A 25,738-nucleotide genomic window follows, 5' to 3' on the forward strand; every position below is an offset into this window, starting at 1 on the left:
ATTTACTATTTTGTAAATTTTTAGAAAGTTAATTTAATAATTCTGAAGCTTATTTAAATTATTTTTTGCTAACTCATATCCTTGTTTGGCAGATTTTTCATACCAATAAATCGCTTTATCTATGTCTTTTGTAATTCCATTTCCTTTTTCAAAAAATACGGCAAGGTTATTTTGTGCTACCATATTTCCTGAATCTGCTGATTTTTGATATAATTTAAATGCTTTTTGTTTATCAATTTTGGTTCCAATACCTAAATCATAACAATATCCTAACATTGTTAATCCCTTTATATGTCCTTCTTCAGCTGATTGTTTTAACAATTCAAAAGCTTTATTATAATCTTTTTCAACACCAATTCCATCTTTATATGAAATACCAAGATTATACACTGCACCTATAACTCCATTATTTCTAGCTTTTTCATAATATTCAAATGCTAATTTTTTATTTTTTATAGTTCCATATTCATGTTCATAACACGAACCAACAAAATTTTGTGCTAATGTATGATTTTTTTCTGATGCATTAATAAACAAATTAAATGCTTTATCATTATTTTCACTTGTTATAATTCCACAATAATTAAAATATCCAAGAATAAAAATAGAATTTGAACTATTTTGGTTATTTAATAACCAATTATAAAATTCTTGTGAATTTAAATTATGATTATTAAAATACTCAATAACTTGCTGCCTTTCTAAATTCAATTCAATTCCTTCATTTTTTAATTTATAAATAAAATCATTTATTTCATCAACTAGTATAAGGTTAAAATCTTTTTCAGTTGAAAGATTTTCTTGTTTACTTGATATTGACATAGAATCAATTTCTTTAGTATTCATTTTATCAAAATTTGGAATAAATTGAGATGTTATAAAAAAATCATCATCTTGTTCATTTGACATTTGATGGTGATCTACTATTACATCTAATTTTGTAATTATTGCATGTAGCCAATCAACTACTTGATATATAGTTGGACGATTATCTGGTTCCCCATCCCAACATTCTAAAACCAAACATAATTTAGAATTAATAATATTTAGAATATAAAATTTAAAAATTAAAATATTACTCACTGGTATAAATTTTAATATATTCTTCAGGAGTATCAGGAACAACCGTTTCTCTAAAACCTTGTGAAATATCCATAGCTAAACCAATATTATATCCTTCATTCTCAACATAAAAAGGACGCTGCCCACTAGATATTTCCCAAAATAATACGCCTATACTATAAATATCACTTTTTTCATTTAATGAGAACATTTGTGTTGATTGATTATCATTATTTCTTCGACTACTAAAGCTTTTTGGATCGACATAAGGAAGCACACCAAATAATTTAGATTGTAAATTAGATGATGTTCCAATTCTTTTAGATAATCCAAAATCTGCTAATTTGATTATGTTTTTATGGACTAGTATATTACAGGAGTGCTATTAAAGAAACATACATATATATCAAATTTTTTTAAAAATTAATAATACAATATGATTAATGATTAAATAAGGTTAAATAAATTACCAAATCACGATGCACTATTCCTTCGTTATGTAAGCATGATACGGCACAAGATAACTGGTATGCCATATTATATTTGTCATCCCAAGTAAGCTTGTTAAAATTTTCCTTTAAATAATTTTGAAGAGTACCACCGTCGGCGTATTCCAATACTAACCGATAATTATTATGATTTTCTAATGATAAAAGAAGTAATTACTAAATGAACTTTTGTAAAATTTTGAGATTAAAAGAGTATTATATTTATCAAGGTGATGTTAATAATACCTGACTCAAATTTTGTTATTCCATAGCACCTAATAATGTTATCATGGAAATCAACTTTGCATTGAATTTTTAACTGAATAAAAAATAAAATATTTGAAATAAATATAGTAGATAAAAATCCATAGACGAAAAAAAATGTATTATATTGCATTAAAATACCTCACGAACGATTTCTTTCATGGAGTTATTAAGACTAATAAACGATTTTAATGCAACTAGTTTTCTTGAATTTTTCCAATTTGCACGATATACGTTTCCGAAACCTCCAGTACCAATATGATGAATATTATTAAATTCTTCATATTTATAAAGTTTTAAATGTTCTTTACCAACAGCTTCTTCAATCCAATTAACCCATTCATTTGTATTTTTGGTATCTTGCATTTTGATATTATCGAACGTATTGAATAATAAAAGCTAACAGAAAGTTAAAAAAAAAATTGAAAAGTTAAAGTTTCATTGTGTATGCCTATTATATAAATTTTTTTTTTTCCGAATAGTCGCACAACGTACAGCGTGATTTTTAGTATTACCAGTCAATCAGTCGATACCTCAACCATGGCACCGCAGTACCGCAGTAATTTACATATAATAACGTCATCGTTAAAATTTTTTAAAACAATTTTTTTCCACGAAAAAATAAATCTGTTAAAAAAAAAAAATTCTTTTTTTAAAAATTTAGTCTTACATACGAAATAGTAAAGTCTGTTAGGCTTCAAATCAATTTTTTATTATTTTTAACTCTCTAGATTCTCAGACTGACTTCCAATCGGACGATCGTGTGAATAATGAAATTAGGGTGAGTCAGTGCGTCAGTGCGTCACCATAAAATTTATTTCACGTGATCATATTACTTATACTTACTATTTATTATACGTATTTTTATTTTAAAAGGACTTTTACTAAAACAGTTGAGGATAAATGCATTAACTTTTTTGGCCATAAATTATTTTTATCAATAAGCGAAGAAGCTAGTTCCATTGATTCAGGAGGGTCCGATTGATCAACATCTGTAATTTTTTGATTTGTAATAATTTGTAATCATCCGGACTTATGTCTTCTGGCGTCATTACATGGAATCCGAGCTAATTCTACATCGGATCCTTGGGCGAAATTAGTATAGCCATATTCAATTTATATTTTACCTTAAAAAGATATAAAAATAAGTACGATATTACTGGACAGACCAGTAATTAAGAAATTTTTTGTTTTCTTTTCTTTCGGATAAATGTGGCGTACTTTTTTTGATCTTATCCAAGAAGAGTTATAGTGATTTTTAATTAGAATCACTTATTTATAGACGGATCCATTAAATTTTTATTGTATTAATAATGTAATATAATATGAACTAAATTTGTTTGTAAAATGTTCGTGCACTAAGGCAACTCTTGGCATTTTATTTCACATTCTTTAAGTTAATTTTCAATAAATATTTTACAGGATTCTATTTTATATGTTCAATACACCTTTTAAATAGTATGTGGAATGCAATGATACGCTTTTTTTTTAAAACAAACAAGGACGTTATGTAATGATATATAAATGTGATTTTAAAACGGTTATAAGTTATAACATAAATTATAATTTATTACTGTTTACACATCTTGATAAACTCTCCATATAGGTGGATTTCAAGAAAAAGTTGTCAAGCACGCAACATTTCTACCCTTAAAAGGAATACTATATTATTTTTTTTTCTTATAGGAAGTTCTTAGACTTTCAAATCATACACAATCATAAAGCGATAATCGTTGACGAAATTCTGAGAGAATCCTTAATAAAATAGACTGAATATTTATTTTTTTAACTTTAGCTAAAATAAGATATATAATTTCAAAAAGTATAAATTTCAAAAAGTATAATCTTTAAGATGATGATCAATCAAGAACATCACGTGTTATAATAAATGATTCAACCATTGATACGATGGATGCAGTTGTTCAAGCCTGGTCTCTCGTATCTTCTCACCTTTATCGTCACATTATAATAACATAATAATATATCAAGATAATAATGAAATATCAAACATGAATTAACGCATAAAAATATTTATTAACAGTAAGATATAAAATATAGTGTTGCTAAGAAATTGTTCTGCTTATATATAGGAAATTTATTAATTTAAGTGAGGAGATTATAAAAAAGCAAAGCGTAATATAAAATGTGCGGGTTTCCTTTTAAAGAGGTGCAATTGTGCTATGGCAGCTGTAAGATATTTTAGATATTAGAAAAACTGAAATTCAGAAAAAATTTAAAATTATTTAAGGAATTTATTGAATGTATTAAAAAGATAAAAAAAATTCGTTTCACATATCAGTAATTATACAAACTTATAAAAGACATTTAATCTCTTTTAGAATTTTCAAATAGAATGGATCAATTAACTATAAATTAATCATTAACTCTAACTAAAAATGTGACCAAAGTAGAAGCAAATTTATTGTACATTTCATAGTCTTATTTATTTATTAAATATACTCAATCTATATCTATACTAAATAATAATTGTTTTTGTAACGTTTAGACTTTATACTAACCTTGTATTGGGTCACTTGTGTTAGCCACGTCACGCTTTTTTTTTACATATAGCTTTCCGACATTTGAGTTGTATAATCTAATCCAATTCCGGTTAATGAAATAAATTTTTCTTTTTTCGAACCGTTTTGAATTCTTTTCAGTTCCCTTTTTTTTTAATTTCTTTTTTTTCTTGAATCGATCTTTTACTTTCGGTTCTTTCTTTTTTTATTTTTCCTCTTTTCTCTTTCGAACCACCTTTTTCCTTTCTTTCCCCTTTTTTTTAAAAATTTTCGTTTTTTTTTCCGGTTTGGTTTTTTTTTCAAACCCGAGAATATTTTTGGTTTTTTTTCCCAAACTAAAAATTTTTTATTTTTTTATTAAATAATCCTATTGTTTGGTCTTTTAAGACCAATTTTTATATTATTGTTTTTTTCGGTCTTTTTTTTAGACCATATTATAATTTTTTTTTATTCAGTCTTTTTGGACCGTATTATTGTCCTTTTTCGGAATTTTTTTTCGGTACTTATTTTTTTTACGGATTCCTTTTTTTTCGAAAATTTCCCTTTTTTTAAACCGATTTCTTTCTTTATCCTTTTATCCTTTTTCTTTTCCCCCAAATTTTATTTTTCTTTTTTTTTTCAAATTTTCTTTATTGTTATTTTTTTTTCGTTTTTGAATTCTTTTTTCGTTTTTCTTTTTTTGACTTTTTTCCCAATCCGAAAAAAATTTTTTCACCTTTCTTTTTTCGGTTTGGCTTTTCTTTTCGAATTTTTTTTTCCCGAACCACATTCTTAAGCTTGGATCGGTGGTCGGATTGACGCTGCGGCACCACGGTAATTGCCTTTTTTTTCCCGATTCTTATTATTATTATTATTATTATTTCCCCTATTTTTTAGGCTTAATAATAGACTGACATATCTGATATAATTTACTTCATATTTATTTATTTTTGTAATAATAGATCGGTATAGTAAATTTTATGGGAAATTGTTTTTTCATGACAATAGATCGTTATAATTGATTTTTTTTATAATTGATTTTTTGAGGGATTTTTTTTCATATTAATTAGTGAGATATTTTTTTTCTAGGGGATGTAATTTTTTTAATGCTACAATGGAATTTTTTAAGATAAAAAAAAAGATTTTTTTTATAACAATGTTACAATAAACTTCTTTTTTTGAAATAAATTTGTAAATTTCACAGTACTGCAACATTTATTTCGTGTGATAAATAAAATTTACGTTTAATAATAATATTTCATATACTGTATAACACTTGCACACAATTCATTGTTATTTGTACAATCATATAATTGTGTAATTTATTACATTTATTTCCTATTAATCCCATCATAATAATAGTAAAAAACTGGACCTATTCACACTGCATGGCAAATAAAATATAATTGTATTTATTATTACTCTCTTACTTTATCGTCCCTGGCGCAACGCGACGGGTTACGCCTAGTGAATTACTAAAATCAAAAGTGTTAAAAATCGAAATTGAAAAACTTCAAAAAGGGAAAATGAAATATTTTTATGAACTTAGATATGTAAATCATTTTATTATAAATAGGAGATAGATAGATTTGATTTGATTTAGGAAAAAGTGGTTTTTTTTGAATTCTATTTTTATAATTTATAGTATTACATTATTAATTTAGAACCAAGCATTATATCATAATTGTGTAATTTTATATTATTAATAAAACATCATTTTTGTCAACGCTCAAGGTGGCAACGTTACAGTATACCGTTGCAAAGCAACGGGTTAACGGCTAGTTGAATTATAAAAATTTAACCATTATATTCAAATACAATATAATTGACTCATCAAACTGCATGTTAATGGCACTCATTCGTTATTTCAGATTTAGCAAGGACGTGAGTTGTATATCTAATCTAATTTCTTCTTCGTGCGTATTTAAAATTTCATTTAGTTAATTCATAAAATTTTTGTTAAAAGCTTGTCTTCTTACCAAGACAATGTTTTTTAACAACAGTATCAGCTTTATATTTTTAGTCTGTAAAATTATTTGTCTCGCTTACTCGTTTTTTTAGATGTCGAAATTCATTAATGAGATCTTTTTCTTTATTTTTTTAATTGTGAACTTCATACATTTTTGAGATTTTTGGCCTAAATTCAGGATCATGATCAACAGCTCAAAACAGAATAATAATGAATTTTATAAAACAAAAGTTGGATCACAAATACATATAACTATCTTTTTACATACCTTCAAGTGCTAAGTTTACGAATGTCAGAGGCATTTGACTATTGATTCCCGATATGACATTTATTATTACGCTACTATATCAGTTATTTTTAAAATACCAACATATTGCTCATAAGTGTTATTTTTTCTGCAATTTCCCAGAGTAACTACAAACTTCACATTTATGGTCATATTTGAATTATGAGCCCTCTCTAATAATTCAGAGGCGCAATAACGAACTCGTTCTAATTTTTGGCTATGTTTTAATGAAGCCGCGATCCTCTAATAATTAACGACTAAATTAAAATTTGCTTGTTTTGCTGTTTCGGTTTAATGTAATTAATATATTCTCAGCTCTAATATCATGATGCACAATCTAAAAAGAAAAACAAAAAAATAAATTAAAAAGTAATTAAATAAATAAAGCAATAATGAAAACTTTCATGATGTTTACCTCAACGGCTCAAAAAATTTCAATATCAAGAGACGTACATAATTTTAATATAATGTCAAATCGATCTTTGTATAATATTCAAGTAAATTACCATATTCAGCCTATTCAGATACCAAATACCATTTATCTCTTTCACAAATAAGCCCATAAATTCTTGTAATAATTTGCCAATCATGAAGTTCTTTTAAGAATTGTAATTAATTTTGTACTTTAGCTTTTTCTCCCTCAGAAATAATTTTAAAAGCGAATTAGCCCTTCATCTTTATTTTAATATTATTAACCCATTTAGTCACGCGCCCATCTTCACATGGTTCCTCATCAGTTTTTTCGTAATCGGTTATTTTTAATTGACGTGTTGCGAAAATTTTATCAATCTTTGATTGAACCATTTCAATTAATCTGTCATTAACATTTTATCATTATTATTATTTGAATGTTTTACTTGTTCATCTAAAGGTTTTGCCATTGTAATTATTCGTCGCGTTGACTTCTAATACCATCGAGGAAAATTCATCAGATAATTCTTTGATGTCAAATCCAACTTCTTTAACAATTTTTACCAAATACTAAATAAATATCTATCTATATAATTAAAAAAATTTGTAACGTTTAGATTACCTGTATAAATAAATTCTAAATTGTGCAACCTTACTTCTATTGGCCAGTTTATTACGTGCGTGACGACGTGATGTCGCGACGTTAAACAAATTCAAAAAAGCGAACGATCATATAGGCGCAAACACATTAATAGATCATATTAAATGTTACACAATATTAGTAATTAATATTGTATGTCTAAACGTAATAGATCAGGTGTAGAGGCGCAGATGAATAACACATTGGACAATTCAAAGATTATTTATATAGGCTAATCTAAACGTTAGTCACACAAACACAATTTTTTTAATTATGTAGATTGAATCCAATCAATACTTTTCTTTATTTACATGTAAACATTTATATTATATATTATTAATATACAAATAAATATCCAAAAAAAATTTATATCATATATTGTAATTAATATTATTTTCGATACACATTTCTTTAGCTTTAGCATGATTTTTTAATGCAGCCCTTTTTAAATATTCAGCACCTTGATTTTTATCTTTTATAATACCATTACCACCATTCAAATAAACTTTTCCAGTAATATACATCGCAGCAGAATTTCCTGAACTTGCTGCTTTTTTTAAATATCTAAGAGCTTCAAAAGAATTTGCATTAACACCATCACCTTGCCATAAACACAATCCATACATTAATTGAGCGGAAGGATTTCCTTTATCCGCAGTTTCTTTAAATAATTCCGCTGCGGCCTTATTCCTTACTTTTTTATCAATCTGTTGTAATTCGGGAATTTCCTTATCATGAAAATCATGATAATAATAATAACCCAACAAATATTTTGCTTCAAGACTTGTCGATGAATGATACTTGAAACTTTCCCACGCTAATCGTTTGTTACCATTTTCGGCTTTATGTTCACGAATTGCATCATCAACGGAAAGGATCGTAATTGAGATAATATTTTGAATTTGATTACTTGGATTGTCATCATCATCTTCTATTATAATTGGTTCATCAAAACAACCATGTCTAGCGGAAGTTTGAAATTTTACATTTTTCATAGTTAATTGATCTATTCTATTTGAATATTCTATAAGAGCTTGTTTATCATCAGGTGCGCCACAAACATTTATCAACATATCATTAATTTCTCTAATATCATTTCTCATTTTTAATAGTTCATCCCTAGATTGTACAACAAAAGAAAAATTTAAGCTTCTCATATATCCATTAAATTCTAATATAAGATCATTAAAATCTTGTTCAATATTAGAAGCAGCGAAATATTTTAGAAGTTTGTGTAATTTACTAATACGTGAGACGAACTTTCTTATCTTTTCCATACATCTAATAAATTCTTTAAATAACCTTAAATTTTCTTCCTTAGAAAAAAATTCCGTATTTTCAAGTTTTCTAATATTTAAATCTCTTACAGCGGCCATAGCACAATTACACCTATTTAAAAGAAACCCACATAATTCTTTATTATGTTTTGCTTTTTCATATAAAAGTAAAACTTCTTCACCTAATTTAATAAATTTATCTATAAGTGGAATAAATTCCCCAAAATTTTGTGCTACCCTGCTCAAATTAATCAGATCAGAAAATACTTGATGCATATCAGGTCTATCATCTGGATTATCTTGCCAACATCCTAAAAAATTATTTTTATTCAAAATATAAAATTTAGCAATTATAAAAATCAGAAGAAATATAATAAATGAAGTCATACTTGTATAAATATTAATGTAATCATTTGGTGTACCGACAATTGGAATTTCTCTCTTTCCTTTTATAATATCGAATAAAAGCGTTGCCATTTTAAGACGATCATTATAATAAGATTCAAATGGTTGTCGTCCAGATGATATTTCCCATATGAGTACTCCAGCACTGTACACATCTGATTTCTTACCATTGTTGTTTGTTTGATTATCGAGACGTTGTGGATCAATATAAGGTATTTTCCCAAAAACATCTTTTACAGAATTTGATACTCCAGCTCTGCGTGAAAGACCAAAGTCTGCTAATTTGATCATATTTTGATGAACCAAGATATTATCAGAATGCTAAGAATATTAAAATTAATAGTTAATGTTTGATGATTACTTGCGAATTAGAAGAACAAATAAATAAATACTTTACTAGATCATTATGAACGATATCTTTTTGATGTATACATGAGACAGCATCAGCAATTTGAATTGCAAATTGTAATTTAATATTCCAATCTAATTTATTGAAATTATCTTTTAAATAATCTTTTAATGTACCATTATCTGCATATTCAAGAATAAACAAGTAATTTGATTCCATGCCATCTATTCAAATATATGAATAAATAAATTTCTCAGACCTATTTAAATTTAATATATTTAATTTAGATTTTATAGTATATCATATATCCTATACTTACTTGTATTACTTGCAATACCGAAAAATTGAATAATATTTGTGTGAAAATTAACTCTATGCATTAATTTTATCTAAAAAAAAAAAAATTATATGTATATATTTAGGAACTGTAAGAAAATGATAATAATTCTTATCGTGTTATAACCTTAAATACCTCATTAACAATTTCTTTCATGATATCATTACCGTTCGTCAAAGATTTTAATGCAACAACGGTATTTGAACTCTTCCAATTAGCTCGATAAACATTACCAAACGCTCCACTACCTATGCGTTTTATATTTTGAAACTCACTATAATCGTGATGATTAATATATTCATTAGAAATTCCATCTTTAATCCATTGAATCCATTTATTATCCGTATCACTATTTTTATTATTAGAATTTCTCGACATGTTTAAAAGAGTCTGGAGAAAAGTCAATACCATTTTATTTACTTTTACTATTTGTGTGACAAATAGATCTTCCGGTGTTACATTTGTACAGCATGTCGATGTTGAAAATTACGCCATTAAACATTTTTTTTTATCACCGCATTTTTTCTCGGATAAGAGTGTCAATAACTTATGCACGACTATTGTAAAAATACGTAGACCTAATATATAATTGGACGAATCTAACTATATAACTATATATCCGATGTGCTATTTGCTATTGTCATACCCTACTTCAAAGGCACTGGGTGCGGGTTTCTATTCATGCACGATGCCGATCATAAACTGTATTAATAAATTTCAACGATCATAATTCCGACAATTCTAAATCCTGACAACCAAGAATCCAATACGACAAGTCATTATTCTAACAAGTGATTATCTTGACAATTTCAAGTAAATTAAAAGAAAATTCATAATTTTATTAAATAAAGATTTCATTATGAAATTAAAATGCCATAGAGTAATTTAAAACATTAATATAGAGAAAAAATTTGTAATAGTAGATGGTTAAAGAAAGAATATATTTTGAAAAATAAGAAAAAGAAGATCGAAAGAACAAATAAAAATGAAATAATTACATGGAATGCTAATAATAGTCCGGTTTTTTGTATTGATAAAAAGAAATCGAGATGAATTATAAACGTATAGGTTTGTACTTATTTCCGAAAGACGTTCATGATCTAGATAATTCGCCGGATCTAATCAAATGCAAGGAGTACTATGAAGGGAATATTAAAACATGAGGAGAATTGACGCTGCTAATAATAATGTAGGTTAGAGGTCTGCAAACGGGACCCGGAACCCGGAAACCCTAACCCGGCCCGGATTCGGATCCGGGTTTGGGCCGGCAAATTTTCTTCAAAATTCACCCTGGCCGCCGCAGGGACGATGATTTTTTGTGATCACAGAATTTCACAGAAAATCACAAAATTTGGCTATAAAAATGTTGATAATTTTCAAGTTTTTGGCCTGATTTAGGATTTGAAATCATTATAATTCCGGCAGATACTAAATTTGGCCAGAATTTACGAATCGTAATGTTGGCCAACCTTGCATAATTCTGGCTAAATCACAAAATTTCACAAAATTTACTTTTATCACACACAAAATTTACTTTATACCGCCGCAAAAAATCATCGTCCGGGTCCGGGCCGGCACATGAATTTTCGTCAAACCCGGATTTTCGTAATTCTGGCCAAAATCGTCTTAATTCCGGCCGAAATTAAACTGGCCAAAATTAAGTTGGCCAATTTTTTTGTTTTTACAACAAAATAAAATAATAAAAGTCCGGGTCCGGTCCGGGCCGGGTTTTTGATATTTTAAGTCCGGTCCGGTCCGGGCCGGGCACTTTATGTTAATTTCCAAGTGCGGGCCGGGCCGGGTTGTAAAATAGTGGTCAATGCAGACCTCTAATGTAGGTTGTTGGTTTTATATAGAAAAATAATAAAGATGAGAAAGAAGCTAATAAAATTATTAAACTTATTAAACAGAAATATTATAATTAAGAACGAATTATTGAAAGAGTTAGGGGAATAGAGGGAAAATATAGGATTTAATAGACGAATTAATGCAATAGACAATTTTATAGAGCCTAGAAGGAGATGAAAAATTTATTGATATAACGATAATAATATATTCAATGGGGAAGAGGAAGAGTAGTAGGGAAAATTAAACGATACGACCAAAATAGACGGTTGTATTAGATGAAGAATTTGATAGAAACAATGAAACCAAGATAGATTTAGTAGCAAGGCGCTATATTACATCATTTGCATGCAATAATTATGGCGTTACTTCTTATAGATAGTAAGTGCGATTTATACATTGTTGCTGGTTAGACAGTTGAAGTTATATAATTTTCTAAAATCGCCTGTTAAATAGATGAAGATTAAATAACAAATATTGTACGGAACTAACGTTTATAGAACGATGGACTAAAAGTTTGGGTATTAGCATGGGAATGCATGATAGCCCTCAGCATAAAAAGGCTGCTACAATTAAGAAAAAAGTCTAAAATTTTAGATATTGTTAATCTTGATGGTTACAGATGCAAGCTCGTTGAGAACAATATCGCATTAGACGTATGTGCATTTATTGGAAATCATTTTTCATATTTGGAGATTATCGTAATTGGACGAAAAAGAGATCTATTGCATACCATAAAAACGAATTATTAAATTATGAGAAAATTGAGGACGAGTTAATATTTTACAGGAGATAGATTGGAAATATAGTTTATCGTCCATTAATAACAAAAATAATTGTTACAAATTTAGTAGACAGCAATGATAGAACGTAAAAAATTAAGAATTTTTTAAAGAGCTACCAACTTACAGTATTTTATTTGAAAGAAATACAAATTTAATCGAATCAGTAATATGTCCAAGATGTGAAAAAGAAGAGAAATATTGGAATCATATTTGGATCCATGAGGATAATAAAGTTATACCTTTGGAAGTTGAATCGGCCATAGTCAAAATGGTGGAAATATATGAAGCTACGAATCAAATGGATATGGTGGTAAAGCCGATAAGATGTATTAATATTTAATATTGACTTTATTAAGATAATTAGAGAAGATTCCAAATATTTCCCAAATAAGTATAAGATTAATTAGAGTTAGGGATGGCAAAAAACGTTTTAAACCAATTTTGGCGTTTTAAAGCATTAAGCACTTTACTAGCATTTAAATACGTAATACATATTTGCAATAAAAATTTAAGCACTTTATTATATAATATATATTTAGAGTATAGCCGGACCGACCTTGTTGGGAATTTTATTTTGTAATAGCTTAGTGATACTAGTGATCCTCTACTATTCGTTAAAAAAAAAAAAATTATATAATATTAATTTTAAATCTTAACTAATGTCATTTCCACAATAATTACACAGGTGTTTTTCGTAACTTTTCAAAGTGCTTACGGACGTCTTCTGATGATGATCTTCCACGAGAATAATTTTAAAAAAAAGGTTGCTTGAAAAATACAAAAAGGTCATTAAAAAATAATTACGCAATAATCCGATCAAATGTTTTAAAACAAAAAAAAAAACGTTTTAAAACAATAAAAAACTGATTTAAATTGTTTTAAAACATCTTGTTTTAAATCACGTGCCATCCATAATTAGAGACTTATAAATAATAAGTTCAATAAAATTGGTCAGGATCAAGTAGATTGGAAAATGTTAAGAAAAGAAATGTGGATAAAGTGATGTGAACAGGTTGTTGTAATAGAAAAAGAAATCATTTCTAGAAAAGGTAAGATGATAAAGAAAAGATTTGATGAAACGGAGGTAGAAGAAAATAATAAATTAAATAAAACCAAAAAATTAAAAACAAAAGAAAAAAATATAAGCGAAAAAAATAGAAAAATAGTAACATTTGATATAGATCTATAGATCAAGTTTAATTTTACAATGCTATGCCATCATTCACATCATTTAATATACTAATAAACTTTTTATACCTTTTATAAATAACAATAATAGCTAGCAGCCTAGCATAAAGCTTTTAAACTATAATAGCTTCAAACTATTCGCAATCAATTAAACTCGTCAAATAGGACTTCCTTTGTCAAGATGTTTTTACAAATATTTAAACTAATTAATATGTTGTTTTCAGAATTATTAATAAAGAGTTGTCCACAATACTGCCTAATCCATAATATATTTCATTATCTTTTTAAGGATTATGTGTAAGTTGAGACTGTCGTATTAAATAATTATGGGAATTTGTGAGTTTTCAATCCGCGACAGATAATCTATAGATATCCGGGTAGCATCACTACGGTAAAGTAAAGATAAAATAGAAATATTGTACATCTATGGCTATATTAATATTTATTATGGAATCAATTGCTGTAAATAATACTTTTTGCAATGAGGGTGTTTTATATATTGTAGAATTTGGATGACTTATGATTTAAAAACTAGTAAATATTTCATTTTGTATTATTATTTAATATTCACATACAACATACAGAAAAACTTATCATACGCAGATAACAGAAATTTACAATGTACAAAAAATATTATTCGAGATTTTTTAAATTTGTGTTATGGAAGCTTTTCACAATAACTCATAAGAGTAAAATTTAGGTATTTTACACAATTTTATAAAAGAAAAAAAATTGATCATCTATTTTGCTATAAGCTTTATGAATTGTTTTCATCACTCTATTATCACAAGTAAATTCCGTATAATTAAAATACAAATAATCTGAAATATAGTAATGGACTACTGGTTTAATAAAGCAATAAAATTTTGTAACTCTTATTATATCATATTATACAAATTCGGCATAAATTTGTATTTCACTTTTCATAATTTGTTAAGACTTCTTTAGAATATTTATAACCCGGATTTATTTTTTAATGTAACATCTTTTGTGGATGGAAATATCTCTCTGTAACGTATTTATTTATTTTGACAGTTTCAGTGATAATAATCTTAATATCTATTGTTATTTTTATATCAATTGTTATTTGCACACTTAAAATACGAATTACATAAATAATAACATCTTTTTAGACATTATAAATGCATTCTTACATTTTATTCATTTCTGCATGTAAACATTTTTTTATTAATACTATTTTAAATTGTTTATCAGCCTCACAATTAAATATATTTAAATATATTTTGATTCATTTGCCATAATTTTATTCTCAATCATCTATCCTTAAAATCCTGTACTTTTCAACATTAGATATAAATTGAATAACATTTTTTCATGAATTTATTAGTTGGTAGGCTTTTACAGGTATTTAAATATTTATAGTTGTATTGCAAACAAAAATTTGTACTTTCTTGACATGCGTATTTTACAAACTTAATACAGTAAATAATCAAGAATAAGCTCTTAATTTTTAATATGTCCTAAAAATTTTGATTGGAAACCAAAGAGTTACTTTGTTTTTTACTATAATAAATCGTAAATAATATGAGTATCTCTTCAAATTCATTAAAATATACTAAGATGATATATATTTTGAGAAATGTTATTAAACAAATAATATGATATTAATACTATAATTAATTTATCATCATAAGTTATTATGTTATATTTAACTTTTAAGTTCAGACTGTAATGAAAGCTTATAGATCTTCAGATCATCTAAAATGGATTATTTTGTGCCTTTGCTTCTATTAAACTTTTGCTCATTACTATGGAACAAAATATTGCTTTGATCTTTTGCTTCACATAATAGCATGACATCATCAATTGTCATTCCATAATCATGTAATAAATTCTTTAACTTTTCAATACAATTATGTTCTTCATTTATCAAAATCTATGCCAACCTTGAGATAATAAAGACCAATGTAATCCCCGCCCTTTCTTGTAGCTTCAATTGCATCGTATACAAATATTTTAACTCAATCCATACAACTTCTTGAAAAGTCTGTTCCATTTAATTTACACTCTAACTGATTTCTGAATCAACCAATACTTCTTCTTTATTTACATTTAAGTGCACATTGTATTGAAGAAGGAAAAGAAGTTTAGCTATATTCTATATATCCATAGAAATATATTTTATGAAATATATAATTCATTGATAATTTATTTATTCTTGCAATTTTATTATTCTCAAGTTTATCAAAACTTGGTTGAAATTTATCAGCACATTATGTCATTATATTTTATCGTTCTTTGCTTTTATTTGCTGAGGAGTATATCTGTCAACCAATTTTTATAATCCTTCACCTGAGAGTCATTCACTAATTTTAGAAGTAGGTGGCTAGCTATAAAGTTAACAATCTATAATAAATGTTTTGTAGTTTATCCTATCCTTTCTTTTTCCAATATTTTTTGCTTGCAAATTCAACTTCATTTTCTTCAAAAAGCAAGCTTGAAACTATCAGCAGCACATGCTTTTCTGTAACAATCTTTCAAATAACTTATATAGCAACATTTTTTTCTCTCAAGGGATGATCAACTAGAAAATGGAAAATTTTGTCAAATATATATATATATTATGCCAATCACCTGATGGGTTATAAATCAGTCCAATTAAAAATGTGTTTTTTAACTCACAAGTCAGAATTTTAATCACATGGCTGAGTGCGAGTTTTAATTACGCAAGCTCATAAAATTCTGGAACTTTCCATTATTTTTTATTTACTAAATTGATTAACAAGAAAAGCTACGTTGTTATGATCCTGTACATTCCATTAAAATATTTTAATGCTGAAATTCAAAAATTCATTTCACGTGTTATATTATATAAGATATAAAAGTAAAAATATATTTTTTAAATATTAATGTCGCACCTAATGATAAACAAATCCTTTTAGAATTTTCTAATATAATGGAATCAGTTAACTATAAAAAATAAAAATATAAATTTAACCCAAATTCTGGCCAAACATGTGATTGATTGAAATAATTTTTTAATTCATATAAATACTATTTATACAAAGAGGATTAAAAAAACATATCATCATTACTTTATTACTTATGAACAGTGAAGAATTTTATTTTTTTAAAAATTTTCAAATAATAAATTCTTCTCTAGAATTGAAATCAGAAGACAAAATAGTATACGTTCTTAAAGAATTTTAAAAAAAAAATCTGATAAAATTTTTTAAAAGATTTTTGGTGTTGCTCATGAAGGTATAAAATTTTTATTTGGTTATTAAAAATTATTGAATGGATGGAATATAGTAATTTACATGAATACTATAACAAAATATGACAGAATAATTGATAGGTATACTGAAAATTAAATTAGTTTTAGATGTTTTGTTATGATGCATATCACCATTGTCAAATATCAGTTGTATCATGTGTGTAAAGTAAGTTAAATTATTATTTTTATTTTCACAAATGATATTGAAATTGATTATTTACTATTTGTTATCTATTTTAATTAAAGAAATTTTTTTCTAATGAGTTCCTATTTTTTATAATCTTTATGTTTTTCTTCTTCATAAACTTCACTTGATAAATACAGCCAATTTTGGTTTAAGCAAAAATTTTTACGATATTACAAGAAATATTACACGAAATCTAGAATATGACGCCAGAGAAATTAATATCAGACAATGCTGATGATTACAACAAGCAATAATAACGATAATGTAAAAAAAAAAATCCCTTGCGATTCTAAATGTAAAATTTGCAGTTAATATATTTAATCACTTTTTGTATATTGAACTAATGAATAAGTATATTGAACTAATGAATAACCAATATAAATTCTTTTTTTTAATAAAAAAAATATAATTGAAAAAAATTTCATTCTGATCTGACATGATAGTTAGTATTAGAAAACGTGTTAGTGAAAGAATACTCCTCACCATTCTCAGAGATGTACTTCTTGCACGACGTGACTTGTTTGTTTACGTAATATAAAAGAAATGGTGGCTTAGATGTCATGTGCGGTGCGGTGCGGTACGGTGAGTCGCCGAGTCGGTGACCGACATTGTGGAAGGGATATCGATACTTAAAAACAATGACTTTAAGTAATGTCGTTCAGTGTCTTACCCTAATAAACTTCATCACCTTGGTCGTGTCGCAAAATCGCGCAGATCTGTTGAAATTACTGAAACTCTTAAAAAAACTTATGCTGGTCTTAATATTGCATCATGAACAGTAAGAGAAAATTTCAAAAGCTTGAATATAAAGTTTGTATTCTTCGTCCAGTTCCTATTCTCACTGAAGCTGCCATGAATCGTCATATTTCTGGGCAAGAGAAAAAGATGGGATAATATTATATTTTCTGATGAAACAACATTTCAGTGTTTCATAATACACTCGCGGTCGCTATAAAAGTAGGCCAATTTGTGGCCAATTTGTGCAACAGTAAACATTCTTTTATAGTTTATGTGTGAGGAAAATATGAATGGCGGGCCTTTTTGTGTAATTTTAACACAAATTATTCGAACAACTAATCATGTCCCTATAAAAAAATTTATCCGTTATTTCTGTAAAAACTCCGTAAAAATGAGCCTTTCACAGATCCATTCACGGAAAATGCAAATAATTCGATAAATTCCGTGATATAAGGTTATTAATTCCGGAAATATGAGCCTTTTATGGAAAAAAAAATGGAATATAAAAAACTGACTTTTTTTACAGGTTGTACTTGAAGATGCGTGGATCAATAAGATAACAACTCTAAGTACCGAGCTAGGCTTACACTCACACTTTATCTTCTTGAGGAGCAAATTTACGGTAAATAATGAAAGGAATGGTAATGTTATGATAAGTGAAAAAAATCCATCATTCAAAAGATTTTATGACAACTATATAACAAGGGAATGGGAGGTTATTGATGGAATTTATGTCTTAATTTAGTAAAATCTATACCGAAACGTATAAAATTAGTGGGTCGCACAATAGATTGTCTTATACCTAATAATCTAATATCACCTCAGTATATAATAAACTTAGAATTCTCAACAGAATATTCCAACGGTTCTGATGTTCTAATGATTATAGATAATGAAAATTAAGTAATAAAAAGCTTTGCAAAAGTATCATCAGGCAGCACTCATCAACAAATATTGAAAAATAATAGATTTTCTCTTAATTACTTTTAATATATGTATAATCATATTTTTTTTTATTACTTAAAAATATATTATAAAATAAATTGGTGAATTTACTAAATACTTTCATTTATGTTGTACAATATCTTAAACTCTATTTTATAACATATTACCGAATGAATTAACTCCTTTCACTCTATCTTTTCTTTCTCTTTCTTCTTGTTGAAGGGTGTTTTCATGACCACTTGAAGAATTTTTATTAATAGCAATTAGTTGCAATTATTTATTTCTATATACCAATAAAAAATATTTGTAAAAGGAAATCTATATTTTTGGTCTAACAAAACTTTTATGCTAATAATCCAATAAAAGAATCAATGGACATATAATTGCATTAACGTATTTATAAACATCTTAGTATACGTATAAAAGTTATTGAAAAAAGTATCATTATTTTCTATTATAATCAAAAACTTGCCATAGAAAAATTAAATTGGACTAATTGATAATAATATAATAAGATAAGTTTAAAAATACAATAATAAGAACTTGGCTTTCCTAATTATTTATTTTTCTTTTATAGCTTTGAGCATGCTCTTTTCAGTCTTTTGATTTTGTTGTAGTTATGTGATTTTTTTTTACTACTTCATGACTAATAAACCAAACAAAAACAATAATAATATCAAAGCGGTCATGGTGTTTAACCACAGTACTTTTAATGATTTCATTTTTTGTTACAATACAAAATCAATTCCTAGCTTTAAATGATGCTGGTATTTGACAACAAGAAAGCAATTAAACAGAATTTTTATTAGTTGCAACATTTAGGTAAAATTTATTACCCTGCCACTACTTCTATTAAATCAGTAATCCCCTGTCGCACTAAGTGTCACTCATGATCACCTTCATACTAATTTTTCATGTGATCAATTATATTTATAAATGACCGGGAATCTTCGCATATTAATTTCCTGGTCTCATATAGATAGCCGGGAAATTAGTATTATTTATTTCATGGGGAGTTGGAAATAATAGGTTTTTTTCCCTTCGGGAAAAAAACCCTATTGTTTTCCTTCCCAGGAAATAAATGGGTAATCCCCTGGAGCGTGTCACTCATTAAATATTAACTATTTTAACTATCTTAAACTAAAATTAGTAATTTCCCGGCTATCTATATATGAGACCGGGAAATAACTAAACGAAGATTCCCGGTCATTTATAAACTCAGCTAATCACTCGCAATTTTTAAAAATTAGTATGAAGGTGATCATGAGTGACACTTAGTGCGACAGGGGATTACTAGAAATATAGTATGACGCAAAAATAAATAATTAATTTATTGTGTAGACTCATTAGTAAAGATTTTCAAATCTGTCGAATTAAGAAATTCGTTAATTAGTACTGTATGATGTTTAATTTGTTTAATTGGTTTTTATTTTATTATAAACTCTCAATAAATAGATAAAATACATTTTTAGTTTACTTGAAATCCAAATAATAAAAATACAAGGAAACTTCTTTGATAATATTTCAATGAGGATTTTAAAGTTATTTTAGTTATTTTCTTAAAAAATGTACACTAAAAGAAAAATCAAATAAAAAAAGAGTATATTGTAAGAATTTAAAAATGTTACGCGTAAACGAGTTGGACTTGTACCACGTAAATTTGAATATAAATAATATAAACACAGTCAACTTAATCTAAATTCATGTAAACACTATTTTCTCTAAAATAAAATTTTTATTCGCGTTAGTATAGCTATAATTAAATAAAAAACAATAAGAATCATAAAATAAATACCCGATATATCCGACATATGGATCGAAGAATACACATTTAACATTATCTTTTGATATTGTTATAGTCTTATTTTTGCAAGCCAAACAAGCGCTCTTTTTACATTTAATAATTTTGGTTTTAATTTTTTTACTTTTTTGTTTTAGAAAAATTGGTCCATAATTAGTTTTTTGCGTAGAATACAAACTAATAAATTTCGGATTTATACAAGATCCAGTAATATTATTGTTGAAATCAATAAATGGCTTATTTAAAAGTGAATAGTCAAAAGGAATTATGTTATAAGCATTAGGAATATGATATTTTGAAATAATAAGGGTATAGAAAGTAAATTTAGGTAAATTTACATAGTGATGATTTTTTAAACAATAAGAGAAAGTGCATGCTCCAATTTTGTTCTCTTCTTGAGCGTTGAAAAAATGATACCCAATAATAAGGGAATCATTGGAAGAATCCAACTTAGTTAATACAGGACTTCCCAAACAAGCAGGAATATTGATAAACGGATTTTCAAAACTTAATAATTCTGCGTTAATCATGGTTTGATTATTTGAATTATTTGGCATACTAAATTCATTTTTCAAAATTTTTAATTGAGCTTTAAAATCTGAATGTATAAAATTGAAATCCGTATAATATCCAATCACCATCCATCCAATTTTTAATTTGCATTGATATCTCTTAAATTTTTTCTGAATACAATGAATTATAAGACTTGGGTTTCCATCTGGCGGACAAAGGACTTGACAAGTAAAAAAATCATTTTTTGATTCTATCGTATCAATAACAGTTGCAAAAATATTACAATCTGCCTCTTTATTTTGAATAATATTTAGAGTATCTGAAGGTATAACATCCTTAAATTCAAAAATTTTTGGTTTGCCAAATTCATCTAAACAATAACTAAAATCTACAAAGTCTTGATGATGAATTCTCTTTCCAACAAACTCAATGATTTGTTTACGTAAATCGTTGGATAAAAGTTGGAAAATGCTAGTAGGGTTTTGAAGTTCTATAGAATCCCAACTTTTATAATCTTTTAAAGACTTGACCCAAGCTGCTTCATCAAAAATTTCAATGTTGTCAGGCTGGTTTCCCCCAATTAATTTTGTACAGTTAGATTTATAATAGGTTGATTTTTCTTTTGAATAATTGAAAGCACTTGCAGCATTGACTCCTAGAACCCCTCCAGCGTTTGCATTTATAGCAATTTCTTTAGAATTTCCTGCAAAACATCCAGTTGACGTTATATGTTCATTAAAATATGCTCTGCCACCTAAAATTACTTCAGTTGGAATAAACTGACCATATTTCTCAGTTATTTGTTTAAGTTCTTTAACAGGATCTTTGGATTTAATTGCGCCTTCTACTATTTTAACAAATTCTTGAGTCGGTTTTAAATGTTGATCAAATTTTAAAGATACTTTGCCATATTCTGTAAAATGATAAGAAGAAATATTTTCAGAATTAACTCCTTCATTTTCCATATTTCCAATTGATATTCCTAATTTTCCCAAACTTTTTACATTAATATCAGTACTAAAAAATAAGTTTTTTTTCATAAATCGATCATCATTCGACTTAAATTCAACAAACCCTTTCCGACAACCTTTACCACCAATTTCAACCAATTCACAATTTTGCATTTCAAATGCTCTATTTTCTGCTTTCTTAATTCCGTTAGAAGTCATAGTACATCCGTAATCTAATTTACATAATCCATTCAAACATTTCCAATCAGGTGTTGAACATTGTTTAAAATATAAAATATTCTCATTATGATCAATAATTTCATTTAAACGATAATTTTCCTCTTTTTCAAGTGCTATTTCAGCAAATCCATAGGTTTTTTTATCATTGTCATTCTTAAAATACTTTCTTGAAAACAATAACGTGTTATCAACAATCCCATCCTCTTTAAGTTCTTGGCGAATTTTTAATAAATTATCTGTAAGGTTTAAACGGGCTGTCTTGGCATTATGTGTTGATGACGAGTCATTTATAATTTCTACTGTTACAATAATATTGACATTATTTGAAAAAAAATTTGTGAAGTTGAACATTTTATAAGTTAGCTAAAAAAAAAGGAGTAAAAGTATTTTTCGTCGTACCAAGCCAGCCAATTAACAGTTTCAGGTCAAATGTTTGTCACACAATTGAAATTCAAATTTGTGAAACGTTGATGATTCTTGTGAAACATGATGTTTATCAAAAATGACGAATTAATCGAATTATAGTAAAATTTGAATAGATAGTGCGTGCATTAGGTGCAAGGTGAAGAGTTAATAATCGCTAGGATCGTTCAATTTTAAATGTAGCGGACACTTGGTAAAAAATTAACTGAGAACTTGGAAAAAAATAATAAACACGTGGTTTAGCTAAGTGATACGATTTGCTATGTCACGTGTTTCAATTTACCGACAAACTGTTTTTTTTTAAAAAAAAAAATGAATACTGTATAATAAATAAAATTCTTTTTTTACTTTAACGTCACTCATTGCATAACTCTATAATAAGTAAATTAAAAAATCAAGTTAAAATATGTTATTATATGCTTTTATGCGGGATTCATTCTCTATAGGTCGTACGTCTGTAAGAAAAAACACGTGGATAAAGATCTGAATGCGTATGTATATTTATTTTAAGCTCTTGGTTTTCCCTTTTTTTGTAGTAGCATGAATATTATTTAGTTCTGAAAAGTAATTCTGCCATGTAATTGATATGATCGGAAAATGCTTTGATTTTGTAAAAAAAAATTACTGTGATGCATATACTTCACAGTCCACAATGTGAGCGAAACTTTATTGTGGAGAATTTTAATTTTAATTTTTTTTTTAAAAAAAAAATAACGTGAAAATAATATAAGATATACTAATATACATAGATTTTTTGTAACAAATAAAAATTCAAGAGTGGTAGCTAACATATCCATTCCCCGTGTATTTGTGATTAAAACATTCTTGCCATTATGAGTTAGAACGCAAATGACATATGCGAGTCAAAATAATTTATTTCTGTAAGCATGCTCTCCATGATGATCAAGAGAGAAAAAGATACAATTGGTGGCAATGGTTCAAGGAGGAGACAACGATTTCAAAAGTAATTGAATTATGGAACATTCTTGGACGGATGTTAAGGTGCTATACCACTAATTTATTTAATTTTCAATAAATTTATTATGTGACAAAGTCATAATTACATAGTATAAAATTATTTTTATTCTTCACTTCCTAATAGACCTTCAACTCTTGATAAAGTGTTAATAATATATAGTTGATGGAGGGTTACTTTTTACGTGATCCTAATTTTACTGCTGCGCCTTTCACAAATTTTTTTTTATTTTATTCTTTCTACAACGGTAATGAATTCTTAACAAATTCTAACATAAAAATTATCATTTCTTTTATTAAGTTTTTAAGAAATATTAGAGATTTTAATACAAATCACAAATTTATGCAGGAGTACTAGGTGATGTTGCTTGTTCGTAGGTGTGTGGTTACGTGTCACTCATTAAATTTAACACGTGATTAACTCTTTTAACTATTTTAAACTATTTTAAACTCTTTTTACATTATTTTCTCACACTTCTCTTTCCTCTCACACTTTCCCTTTCCGCGTTTTCTCTTTTAATGTTCTTAAAATTTCCACATTATTACTTATTTTTAACTATTTTAGACTCTTTTTGCACTATTTTTTCTCACACTTCTCTTTCCTCTCACACTTTCCTTCTCGCGTTTTCACTTTCTTTTAATGTTCTTAAAATTTTCCACATTATCCATTTTCATATTAATAAACTTGTTTTCCCTTTCTTATTACCATTTCTTTTTTGAATAAAAGCAATGGCTACACGATTTGTTTCATCAACTAAAGAGTCAATTTTAGAATTCCAGAATGCATCAAGAAATGTAAATACAGACAAATCTAACAAACAATGGATGACCTTATTTATGAAATTTCGTGAAGTTTATGGTTATTCAAATGATATTGTTGAACTGGATAATAAAACACTATCCGACCAGTTAGAAAAATTTCTAGTTGAAGTAAGAAAATCTAATGGTCAAGAATATAAAGCTTCTTCACTTTATGTCGGATTTTGTGCTATAGCACAAGAGATATCTGAAATATTTGAAAATATTAAGGTTATAAACTTATTTGACGCTTCTCAATTTAAGAGTTTACATAGAACTTTAGATGGTCGTATGAAATCAATCGCTGATCAAAGAAATAATAACCGAAAACAATCAGATCCATTAGAAATTGATGAAATCAAATTTTTACTTAACTCACCTGCCACTACAACAGATACTCCTAAAGGCTTTTTGAGAAGAGTATGGATTTCGTTGGTTAACCTTATTGTGTTGTTTAAGAGGTGGTGATGCTAAAAAAATGATTGAAAGCTTCTTGGATTATTGAAATGGATGACGGTGGAATAAAGCTTGAGTTACCTAAGGAAAAGAATCATGCAGGAGGGATTAAAGATCCATATGCAGTATCTGGTATTAGTTTTATACCACCTGATACTTTAGGAAATGTTTATACTCCTGTTGCAGATATTAAAAACTACTTAACTAAACGTCCTAATAATGTTGAGAATGATTATTTCTTTGTATCAATCAATACTCCCAAAAAAATAGGTTGCGGGGAATGGTACTTAACAACAAAGCTAGGAAAAGGGTCACATGATGCAATAATGCGTAATATATGTATTGATTCGGGGTTGGATTTTAAAGATCGTAGCATTACTAATCATTCAATGCGATCTACAGGTATTCATAATCTTGTTGAATCTGGTGTTACTCTTGACGAGCAGATGAACTTTTCACGACATAAAACAATTGCAGGTGTATCTGCTTATCAACATCAATCTATCAAGCGTAAACAAGACAATATTTCTCTCCTAATTCCTACCAAAAAGGCAGCACTAAAGGATTCAACCAACTATACAAATGAATTAGGTATGTAATAGTAAACATTTGTTAAAACTTTAATTTTGTTATTCAGAACTAACCATTTGTTTTTTTTTTAGGATTTTCT

The 25,738-nt window shown here is 27.0% G+C and overlaps 4 protein-coding genes across 4 annotated transcripts; 1 reads left to right on the forward strand and 3 right to left on the reverse strand.

The window, feature by feature from the left end:
- Positions 1-33: 33 nt before the first annotated feature.
- Positions 34-2,180, reverse strand: OCT59_006940 (uncharacterized protein; the record flags this gene model as incomplete). The annotated part of the gene is made up of 5 exons (XM_066137505.1): positions 34-1,013; positions 1,084-1,444; positions 1,533-1,705; positions 1,797-1,869; positions 1,956-2,180. The coding sequence occupies 5 exons, from the start codon at positions 2,178-2,180 to the stop codon at positions 34-36; spliced, it is 1,812 nt and encodes a 603-aa protein (XP_065998403.1).
- A 5,809-nt stretch (positions 2,181-7,989) lies between these two features.
- OCT59_006941 (uncharacterized protein) lies at positions 7,990-10,364 on the reverse strand (the record flags this gene model as incomplete). Its single annotated transcript, XM_066137563.1, has 5 exons — positions 7,990-9,206; positions 9,285-9,621; positions 9,698-9,783; positions 9,969-10,038; positions 10,122-10,364. The coding sequence occupies 5 exons, from the start codon at positions 10,362-10,364 to the stop codon at positions 7,990-7,992; spliced, it is 1,953 nt and encodes a 650-aa protein (XP_065998404.1).
- Positions 10,365-20,602: 10,238 nt separating this feature from the next.
- OCT59_006942 (uncharacterized protein) lies at positions 20,603-22,767 on the reverse strand (the record flags this gene model as incomplete). Its single annotated transcript, XM_066137633.1, has 3 exons — positions 20,603-20,633; positions 20,708-20,836; positions 21,131-22,767. The coding sequence occupies 3 exons, from the start codon at positions 22,765-22,767 to the stop codon at positions 20,603-20,605; spliced, it is 1,797 nt and encodes a 598-aa protein (XP_065998405.1).
- Positions 22,768-24,543: 1,776 nt separating this feature from the next.
- On the forward strand, positions 24,544-25,080 carry OCT59_006943 (uncharacterized protein; the record flags this gene model as incomplete). The annotated part of the gene is made up of 1 exon (XM_066137693.1): positions 24,544-25,080. The coding sequence occupies one exon, from the start codon at positions 24,544-24,546 to the stop codon at positions 25,078-25,080; it is 537 nt and encodes a 178-aa protein (XP_065998406.1).
- Positions 25,081-25,738: the final 658 nt, after the last annotated feature.

This window comes from Rhizophagus irregularis, chromosome 15 (genome assembly GCF_026210795.1).
Source record: "Rhizophagus irregularis chromosome 15, complete sequence".
Classification (NCBI taxonomy): Eukaryota; Fungi; Glomeromycota; class Glomeromycetes; order Glomerales; family Glomeraceae; genus Rhizophagus; species Rhizophagus irregularis.